This window comes from Fukomys damarensis, unplaced genomic scaffold (assembly GCF_012274545.1).
Source record: "Fukomys damarensis isolate Sample0158 unplaced genomic scaffold, DMR_v1.0_HiC HiC_scaffold_39, whole genome shotgun sequence".
NCBI classification, from domain to species: Eukaryota; Metazoa; Chordata; class Mammalia; order Rodentia; family Bathyergidae; genus Fukomys; species Fukomys damarensis.
Genome location: NW_022900951.1, coordinates 88951730 through 88963121, shown reverse-complemented (window position 1 = coordinate 88963121; position 11392 = coordinate 88951730). Strand labels below are relative to the sequence as shown.

General features: G+C 37.5%; 1 protein-coding gene across 1 annotated transcript in view; it reads right to left on the bottom strand.

The window, feature by feature from the left end:
• Window positions 1–2828: 2828 nt before the first annotated feature.
• Rtl4 (retrotransposon Gag like 4) overlaps window positions 2829–11392 on the bottom strand; it is a 558658-nt gene continuing 550094 nt past the window's right edge. Inside the window, 3 exon segments of the mRNA XM_010603089.2 lie at window positions 2829–6465; window positions 6467–6810; window positions 9704–9811. Of these exon segments, the coding sequence (XP_010601391.1) occupies window positions 5628–6465; window positions 6467–6558 (930 nt within the window). The 5' untranslated portion in view covers window positions 6559–6810; window positions 9704–9811 and the 3' untranslated portion in view covers window positions 2829–5627.

Sequence of the window (11392 nt, the reverse complement as noted above, 5' to 3'; positions counted from 1 at the left end):
TGCCCTCCTCACGGGGGTAGTTTGAGGATTATGCACATAATTCACCAGCCTCATTCTTTGAGCATAGTAAGCACTCACTGATTTATATTAATATCCAAACCTTCTAAAATCATGTATGAGTTGATCAATATATCAGTCAGCTCTGTCACGGTGACAAAGTATCAAGATAATCAACTTGAAAAGAAGTAAGATTTACTTTGGGTCTAGTTTCAGAGGTTTCAGTCTATAGTTGCCTGGCTTTGTTGTCTTTTGGCCTATGGTAGAACAAGCACATGATAGCAGGAACATGTGGCAAGGGATACTGTTTACCTTGTGGCATTCAGAGGAGAAGTGAAAGAAATAGAGTAAGGGGCTGAAATCTCAATATCTCTTTCAAGGGCTTGCCCCCAGTGACCTAATTTTCTCCCACTGGGCCTTATGTCCTGAAAGCTCCACCATCTCCCAGTAGTGCTATATGCTAATGTCCAGGCCATTAAAATGTGGGACTTAGAGGGATACTGATCCAAATCAGGGCAATAATCATCAACACAAACCCTTTCATATACTGAAACAATTAACTTGGGAAGGAAATGCCTTTACATTATGTATAGATGAAAATCCATGTAAGGGGATGAGTTATTTAAATGGCAAATTGTGAATCTATAGGGTCCATTGTTTTGTTTGATGTTACAGTCTGAAAGCAAATCAATTTCATAAAAGACTCATGAATGATAGAATTGTCATGGAACTAAGGGAAACATGATATTTGACTCATGGCTAAAATAAAAGAGAACAGTGCTATCTTCCCATAAACTTTCCTTGGAATGATATTGTTGGAAGGAATATTTCTGGAGGGTAAGAGAATGAGGTCAGTTCTCAAGTGAAAATGGCTAACAAAATGCTGTCTGGACAAATTTAAATTTTATTTTAACTTTGATTTTTTTTCCAGGATGATAGCAGTTAACAAACTTCAGAAGACTTTAAAGTTGTTTTTGTCTCCTGGCATTGTATAGTTATTGTAAATGTTATTGTTCAAAAAGACTCAACAGCTTTGAATGGTTATGGAAATATGAGGGTTTTTGTTAGAAATATTTGTTAGACTCCTGACTCAACAAAGAAGAGCCTACTCAATCATATATGCATATGGAATGTATCTAAATAAGTCAAAGATTTTTCTCCAGTTTATTAGAAACACAAATGAAATTTCAAATTTCTAGAAGGCAATGACTTTTCTATGCCTCCTTTATAGAATATGAATTTCAACCACTGGCTATGTGAATAGAAGTTATTAGAATGGCTATAGGAGCTATAACTGAGTGTGTCAGGATAATCAGGAAGGTGTGGCTTAAATAATTTCTTGTTTTATTCTCAGGAAAATCAAGGTTCTGGCAGTCAAATGATATGCTTTCAAATTCTAGTTCTGCAACTTACTAACTGTATGATGGAGGCAGATATGTTAACTTCTCTGAACCTTCAGTTCTTCATCTTTAAATTAAAATGTTAAAACCTACCTCATAAATGTGCAGTGAGCATTAAATGCTAGAAATGGAAATTGCATCTTTGAGTAACATGAAACTTAAATAATTACCACTAACAAATTAAAGTACTCAGTACAGTGCCTGGTATAAATTAGGCACTCCCCATTATTAGCTCCAAAGGGATAAATCTTCTATGCACAGGGAAAATAGAATATTTATCTACTCCTCCACTGTGCTACTATGAAGCAAAGTTGGTAAATATAATCATAAGTGGTTTATCACTGAGATGCATGGATAAGAAAACCAGAGCCATGTAGGCTAAGTACTAAAATCAATAAATAGGAAGCAAGTTTAAACAGACCCAAGAATCAAAGCCACTACCAAGAAGTAATACCAATAATGAAGTGCATGAATGTTCAAATGTATAGCCATGATTGATAACTGGCCAATAAATCTGGCCTGGTCAATAAGACACATTTACCAAAAAAGAGTCTGACTGACTCTACTAACTATTATAACTAATTTATGTACATTTGTTATTAAAATGTGGTCAGTGACTTCTGGTCCATGATAATGTAAAAGATCCATAACATTATATTATCTGGAAAGTATTTCCATTCTGTTGGTGAAGTGAGATTTGATATTTCATAGGTAGGAAATGAAACAGGCCACCAAAGAAAAGGGTATTGCAGATGTGATACAAGCTTCTACAGTCTTCCAATGATGTATGGTATTTGATTTTGGCAAGATGCTAGTAAAAATTCTTTATATCCTAAATCCAGTGTTTTGCTTCAGTGAAATGTGCGATTAGGTAAGATGATCTAGGTGGAAGTGCCATTTCAGAATTCAGTAAAGCATGATATTACTGTATCATCATGGCTAGAAGTGAGAGCAGCGACAGCATGGATGTCATGCATTGTCATCTGGACAAAATGGAGGTGGTAAGAGTAAGACCAGTCACCTACTTCTCCCTCTCTAAGAGTGCTTTTCAGTGGCTTATGTTTGCAGTTATATGTCACACGTGATAGTAAGTTCTGACATGCTGAACTATGTAATATGGTAAAAGCTTTCTTGAGGGGAGGCAAGTGTAGCAAATGAACACATTAGGTATTTAGCAATTTTATTACAGCTATAGAAAAATGAGAGAAATAAAGAGGTAGGCTGGCTGATGTTGAGGCAAGTTTCCTCAAGAGGCCAATCTTCAGTGTATTCACTATGATTCACAATGTGGTGCTGAATCTGCAGATAATAATTTTATTTTTAGCATGCTGAAATGTGGTTAGGATACAAAGGATTAGTGCTATTATAATAAAAAAAACTGACATGTAAGCCAAACACCATTTTATTCACTTATTATGAGAAATGCTTGCCAAATAGGTGAGAACAGTTACATCAGCTGATTAGCGAATATTCTTCCCATAATAAAGTTTATATAAGAAAGCAATTACAATAAGATTACTTGGAGAGCACAGAGTCATAACAAAGAGAGATATGTATCAACCTTATTGATTAATGACACAAATTGGGTTGATCTTATGCCTTAAGCCCATTGCAAGAGTAGAGTGCCAATGGCTTGTTGGTCTGCATCCCAATTCTGAGGATAGGGAGACCACTAATGCCTATGTTTCTTTCTTTCTCCCCTTTTCCAGATTTGATGCAGACCATTTTTGTTATTTTTCAGATTTATCACAAATGATTAGCTCCTACCTTGCCAGGGGCATCAGTTATGTAGCAGATTTACTTCTCTAAAACTATATTTTTGATTGGAACTACGAGGCTCCCTAAGCCTTTGCAGTCACAGACTACATTTTTAATAGGTTAAATCTCACTTAAGCCTTGTGAGTTCTCATTAGTTTCGCTCTCAGCAAAATTTATGTATCTATAAGTTCTGAGGACACTCCTTTGCAACCCCTCATCATAAGAAATGAATTATTCTAGTTAAAGGTGATAGTCGATAGTGCCACTATGACAAAATTTTGAAGTGGTAAATGGCTGCTAGGTAGTAATAAATAAAGCACTTTCACAGATTCCAATTAATATGCTCAGCCTGGCTATAGGATTGAATTACATAGTATACAAGAGGCCCTTGAAGGAAGTACCTCAGAAAGGGACCTAAAGAAGTGGGAAGTGACTGAAGTTCACAGACCTAGACAAATAATCATTTCTAAGAGACTATGTAGTCAGAAGATTTTTTTTAGGAAGAAGATAATGTTGCTGCAAATGGAATGTACATACAGAAATAAGGTGCTACATTTTTATGAGAGAGCTTGCAATGATAAATTATGGTCCTAAAATAAGGAAAGATTGGTGATCAAGTCACCTGTATGATCCTATTGGCATTCTAGGAACATACTGGAATCAGTGAAGAAAGTGATTGGAGACCATTGATTTAGCTGTTTAGTTTAAAAAAAAAAACAATTAGTGGAAATAGATAAGGATACCACCAGGTAATCCTATTTGCTCAAAGTTCAAACAGATCTACCTGTTGGAGGAGCTCAGAAAATCCTGGTACTACAGTAGAGATTTCTCAGCATAACTAGAATATGTGCACTGAGGTCTCCTTATTGTGGGAATTTATGGAGTAATGTGGGTGTATAGCAAGGTATTGATAAAGGAAATCCTGTGCATGCGAGTAAAGGTTGGCATAGTAGTTAATGATACACTGATGGGTGAAAAGATGTGTTTGTGCTACAGGAGGAGAGTAGTAATAGCTAGCTGTATTCAAATGTTGAGCAGTTAGAACAGTTTTCCTGGAAAAATGCCAAAGTACAATGGTACTCTGTGTTCTGAAAGGCTTTATGACTGCGAAGGAATACGAAATTATTAATTTTCAAGCAATCCATGATGGGGATATATATCAGCATGAAGTAGCAGGGACCAGAGGACTGGTAATTACCAGCAACTGCTGATCCTCTCTGGATACCCTTAGCACTTTAGGGAGCTATGCCTAGAAGCATCACCTTTTATATACAGAGCTGATATGGGTCAAAAGTACAATACAAGCAATCAAATTCCCCTACTTCTTGAATTTTATACACAGATGGTGATCATGTATGTGCCGCAAGTTTTCCCAGATGAGCTGGTTCAGAAAGTTGTCTGCAACTCTGCTTTTCAAGATTCTCAGTTAGATGAGGGACCCCAGAGGTGTGGTATATAAGGTTAGAGCTCAAAAGCAATGGAAAATGATCCCAGATAGTGACCAAGTTGAGTCCCCTACAGTAGAGATATGTTTGACCATATTCCCTGTTCAAGGATGCAAAAATATGATGCAAACCATAATTATGATAATTATGATAGGGCATCTTCTTCAACTCTCACTAAATATCTTTCAGAGGTCATTATTTTAAACCATTTTGACATAGCCATAAAATATTCTGAAATCATAAATAAGATCATTACTAAAGATGGGAAATTACTGCGATTGGTAAGATATAGCTAACAGTATATGCTGGTCAGAAGAGTCCAACAGTTCCAAGTAGTGTTCAAATGGTCATACAATCTGGTTTTTCAATAGTCAGGAGCTGCAGTTTGTTAGGCAAGAAATCTTTAGATTACAAAAAAGTATATAGCTGTGTAGATGGATGGCAAAGCTGTAGTTCCAGGAAGATTGGTTTGTGGTGAAACTAAACTCAGTCAATAAATGGAGCAGTATCTAGTCTTTAGAAGGATAATATTAGCAGGATATGGTAATGCAACTAGTACTTCAGGCAAAAGACCTAAGCCAAGATGAAACTAAGATACAGATCAATGAGGGAGCACATGAAAGTGTTGGGTTAATTCCTAGGCTCACACAATACAGCATTTAGCCCAATAAATTCAACTGAAACTCATCCATTGCTGAGGGTAGGATTCCCAATGTACTTTCAAGCCTATTTTTATTGGCTTAGACTGGGGAGAGTTTTGCCTGCAAACTTTCAATAATCTTGGAGGAATTGGTCCCAACTATAGAAGTAACTGATTTTTTTCATCATTATTAGTTCATCAGTGAATAGTCAGCTCCCAATGAACGAGATCTAGTTGTTTAAATTCCCCAAAGCACAGGAGTTCATAGTTGCATGTAAAGTGGTGTCACAGTTCTCCATTTGTATTTTAGAGTTAGTGCAGGATACAAATCAGTAAGGCTGGGGATGAGAGGGATATAAATTTACAAAGTGACCTTCTAGGCTCTTCTTACTGGTGAGCTGTGTCATTTGTCCTTTCTGGGGCTCGAGAACGTTTGGCAAGGCAATCTCTTGTGAAGTGACCAGCCTGGCTGCAGTAGAGGCACAACTGAGTTTCCTGTTGGTGAGCTCTTTTAGCTGGAGTGAGAGGTAACTGGCCTCCCCGGAGTTGTATAGGCTCTTGCTTGGATGGTGAACCTATGGAGCTGGAGAGGGATTGGTGGTGGATCAGGGAAGCCAATAATGGGGGCTGAGTTTCTGATTGTAAGAGCTCTGGCCTGTCATTATATTTCTTGTCCAACTGAATGCACTGAATTATCAGATCTGGGGGATTTCTCATCATACCTGTGACATTTCCTTCATCCTGGATGGGGTCAGACAATCTCTCTTGGAATTTTTCTCCTTGATTTGTTTTATTACTGCTCAGATTTTGAGAAAAGAACTGGAAAGTAGTAACATCTTGCTGAGAGGTGCTGTCCCCTCTGTCAACCTTAGCATCCATCAGATGGTTCATTTTTTGTTTTATAGCTTCACCAAATGACGGCTGGAAATCAAGAACAAAGTTTTCATTTTGCTTCAGTGGAATACTCTGGTCATATTCAGATACTATTCCAAAAAATTTCTTCTGCTGAGACAGGTAGTCAGAAAAGAACTTGACCTGGGCATCAGCTGCAGGATTGGGAATCTTGAACGCTGGAAAGTAGGTAGTCACTTGAACAAAAAATCCTGAATGATTAACAGGGTCACCATGAAACTGGGTGAAATGCTTAACTGATCAGGGTACAGATATCACTGGGGTGGTCAGAGCAGGCATGATGTTACTTCTCAGAGCAGTTTCCCTCAGACAGATACTTTCTTTGTGGCTGTGGAATCAGATTCTCCTTTTGAAAAAAAGAAGGGTCTATCAGCAAGGTTTGTGGTGATTCTGTGCACTTCTTCATTATATCTCCTGGAATCTGGTGAGACTCAGTACAACTCAATACTAGTATTGGAAATCAATGGAAAGACTCTGGCTTTGTTTTGTGACCAGAAAAGCAGTGGCATGAGCAAGTAGCCCAAACAGTTATGAAAAGTCACTGGTGGTTGCTGAGAGCCGATTGGAGAGATGCTTGAAAATGCCTGCTACTCAGTGTTTGTTGCCTCTTCTTCAAGGAGAATGCCAATGTTCTGCATATTCAGAAGAAAGATGTTACCTTAGGACACAGAATATTTGGAATTAAAGAGGTATATAAAAGTCACAGTACTTTTCTGTCCACCCTTCCTTTTTCTGTAATATAGGACAATTTGCTCTCATATTAAATCATGATTCTAAAGTTTTTCATTAGAAAGTCAAATAATTTTACAATCCAAACTCATCTTAGAGATCACCTAGGACAAGTTCGTAATTTCAGAAATGAGGAAAGAGACCCAAAGAAGCAAACATATTTGCCTAAGGTCACCCAGTCAGTTAACATCAGAGGTGGCAGGCTCATGGGGGCTGCTGTCCTAAACAGCTCTTTCTCCTAGACTGCAAATGAGCTCATTTGCATGTAATTCCTAAATATGTCCAGAGTTCATGCTTCTGTGTATTCAAAATGTAACCTTCGAAGAAGCAGCATCTACATCACCTTGGAGGTTGTTAGAAATGCAGAATCTCATGTCCCATCCAAAACCTACTGAATCAGTATTCATACTTTAACAAGATTCCCAAGGTAATTAGAATGTGCATTTAAGTTTGAAAAGTGCTGATGTAGAGAGCATTTAATCTGAATTGGAATAATCATACCCTTCTTTGCTCAAACCTAGCCTGCAATGGTGTAGAAATCTGCTTGTTGTGATGCTAGTTAATCCACTTTTTTTCTGGCTACTCAGTCCTTGTCTGAGGTCATTTAGTTGCCATGGAAATAATCAAAATATCAGAGGCAAGATGAAGAGGTAACACTGAGAACCTAGCAAACAAGAACTGAATATTCTTAAAACTACAAAGATCAAAATGTTCAGCAGGTCTCCTTGTATTGAGAACAAGAATAAGGCCACCAGCAAAAGATAAAAGATTTACCAAATACATGGCATATCAATCAGTTAAATTTTTCTGTATATTTCACTGACTTAACTTTTATAGCATACTATTTAATTATATTTATATTATTCAGCAGTGGGCAAAAGAAGTATATTATTGAATTTTTAAAAATATAAGACTTGTTTCTTTAGATTTTATTTAATGTTTCCTACTTTCCAGATCTTTAGAAAAATATTCGAAGACTAAAAAAAATGGAAAATTGGTGCCTAGAAACTGTGATCCATACAATAATTAATCAAATTCCCTTGGAGAACTCATTTAGGTCTCAGTTCACTTTGTGTATGTGTGCATGTGTGTTGGGGGGTTGATTCAAGGTCTTCTTCTGCAGTTCAGGCTACCTTGAACTCACTATGTAGTCCAGGCTGGCCTTGAACTCACAATGATCCTCTTGTCTCAGCCTCCCAACTGCTGTGATTATAGATGTGTGCCAGCACACCTAGCTTTTCAGTCTCCTTTCCTATCTAGAAAGGCTAACTCTCTTGCCTATGCCAAAATATTGTTGTATCAATATGGCAATAGATAGGTTATTTGTGTGTCAAAACAATGAGAGGTTTGCTTCCAAAATTGCTCCAAATGTAGCTGAGGAATGCCCACAGTGACTCTGTCCTCATCACATATTGGCAAAGCAGGAAGATACAGTCATACCCCTCTTCCTTCCTTCCTACCTTCCTTCCTTCCGTCCTTCCTTCCTTCCTTCCTTCCTTCCTTTTCATATATCACCCTTCTAGTCACCTGAGCTACCTTTCAGATATTTGTCACTTCCCAGGTGCCCATTGCTGATTTCTTCCCTGCCCATTCAGCAGTAATCAGATAGTATGATATTCGCTTATAGGCATTAATAATTGACTTTTCTCAGTACATTTACCTTTTAATTCAAACTTTAATGTGCATAAGAATCAACTCAGTCCCAAATCCTATCAAGTCTGACACTAGGTATAGGGTGAATCCCAGAAACCTGTACTTCAGCCTGCTGGTCACTTGATTTTAAATGTAGATGATTCCTGTGGAAAAAGCTGTATCTCAAAGAATCAAGCCTCATTAGTAGTAACACAGAGACTCAGAAGTGAGGAAGGGATACGTTTAAAAGTAGGAGATTGGTCTTCAAGTGACACAGAATAAGTGGTACCCAATTTATTTTGTCTGAAGCCCACAGAGGGCCAACACTGTCCTTCACAACTGCTCATCACTCCCAGGCAGTGGAATGCAAGAGTAATCATTAGGTTCTCCGGTCAAACTGACTGGGTCCACATACTTGTTTGAATAAAAGCTGTACCACACTGGGCAAATTATTTCATGTCTTTAATAATCAGCTTCAAAATTTCAAAATGGAAATGCTTATAATACCTATCTCATAGTGTTTGTGAAGATCAAATGAAGAGATCAGCACAGCTTTATGCAGATGGCAAGCGCTCCATAAATGTTACTTATCATTATTCTAGGTCTATCATCTGTTATCCGTGTTTTAGAATTTCAAAATTCATATTTTTTTTTTAGATTTTAGAAAGGTTGAACACGTAGCACCACTGTTTATTATATAACACTTTCAGAAGTGTTTGGGGAAACATTCCATAATTAAGCCATTAACATTTCTGAAAAGAATCTGAATATTCATACTAAAAGGGATAAACACTAAATTCATGTCAAGTCAGGTCAGGGATGGCTGCCAAATAAGATTTGGCACCAAATTAATAAAAAACAACTGCCATTTTTATAGAGCTTTTTTATTTCAGAATCAAAATAAGGAATTGTAGACATCTAGCAAGTTATTCTTTTGATTGAAATGGTGTGATTTCACTATTCTGTCCCTTCCTTCTGCCCTTTCCTTCTATCCCCAGAAGTTCCAGATCTGTTTTAAGGTCTCCTATTTCTTTCAGTAATTATGTATTCAAGGTGGTATGACATTTAATTTTCCTAATTATGTAGCACTGGTGAAACATTTGCTAAAATTATAAGCATTAGTCCAAATGCAAATCATACATTGGCCTTGTTGTCAATGGCAGCTACTTAATCCATCAAAGAAAATCTACCTTGCCTTGTCATTTTGGGAATTGCTCTCCTTTTAGAGGTCAGTGACTTTCTACTGGATTGTCCTCAGAGGATGTTGGAGCCGAGCCTACCAGTCTGGAGGATCTCACCTTGAAGAGATGAAGAAGAGACAGAACTGGGATACCAAATGCACAGGCTTGGAGGATTATACTGGTGAGGTTGGACCACATCTGACACAAAACTGCAAATATTTAACTGTTTAGTTATAGATATTTGTTTCGATGACAATAACAACAAATTGGTTGAGTGAAGTATTTCATGCTACTTTGGTGTTTGTCTTCAGTTTGGCTCAAGATAATCTTTAAAAGTTTCCCTGGACACAAAATTCCATTTGGAGTTCTCTGAGATTGTATTCGTGAGGTTCTTGCTACCATTTGTACCTGGAATTACCCTCAAAAGCTCATGTATTAAAGACACAGTCTTCAGCTTAGCATATTGGTAGAAACTTTTAATTAGTGGGGCCTAGTTGGAGGTCTTAGGTCATAAAAAATGAACATTCAAAGGGGATATTAGGACCCCAGCCTTTCCTCTCTTGATTTGCTTCTCAGGCTTCATGAGCTGAACAGCTTTTTACCTACTATAATCTACTGCCTCACCAAAGGCCCAAAAGCAACAGGGCCAAATAATCATGGACTGAATCTTTCAAAACTGTGAACAAAATAAACCTTTCTTCTTTCAAGTTGATAATCTCGGGTATTTGTTACAGTATCAGAAAGCTGACTAATGCAAGCCTGCAGTACCCTGTTGCTTATAAGAGAAATTTGTGACCTCACACTGCCTAATTTAAAAAAAATATTTTTTTTACTTTTAAAAGTTCAGATGTCAAGCTATTATTTATAACTCATAGGAAGAGGAGACTTGAGTTGGAACTGTGACCAGTTATGCATTCCACGCTTCATCTTCAAACCTTCTAAGTAGAACTGTGATCCCAGTATCTAAATTGAGGCATAAATAGCCCTCTAAAGTGTCTAGAAGGGCACAGTATTTGAACTTGTCAGACAGCTGAATGTGACTATCTATGCCATCATCCTTAGTGGCAATCTTGGAAAAGTCACTCTCTCTCTAGGCCTCATTTTTTTTTTATCTCTACAGTGAAAGTATTTGGCTTCTCAAATTTTATTTAACACATCAGAAATTCTGATTCAATAAGTCTAGTGGGAGACTCAGAAATAGAATTCTTTTCTCCAATGGTATTGACATAAGTGGTCCTAAGATTTGACTTTGGGAATACTGGGAACTAGCCTCCCAGATCTCCAACATTTGCCAGAGGTTTTCCAATTTCAGGGTACATTAGAATACCCTGGGAGTTTAACATAGAGATTCCAGTATTTGCCATTAGTGTGAGGCAATAGTTTTACAATGAGACCCTGTAATTGGCATTATACTCAAATTCAGCAGTAGATGCTGGTGAAGAAGTTTTCTCTAATAATATTTTCAAGAAACTGTAAGTTGAGTAGTCTCAAAGGCCCTTTCTGTTTTAGTGCTATCTACATTTTTCAAAGTAGAAAATATTTAGCTGGAAAAGCAGCCCTTGAAGTGAATGATATGTAGATTGTTTTCTTCCAAGGTTCTGTCTGAAAAGCCAAGGCAACCCTAAACAGTGGGCTGGTGCAGGACTTGTTTGGGCGTGTGACACTCAGTTGGCTTAGAGGCAAGAGAGAGAGAGAGAG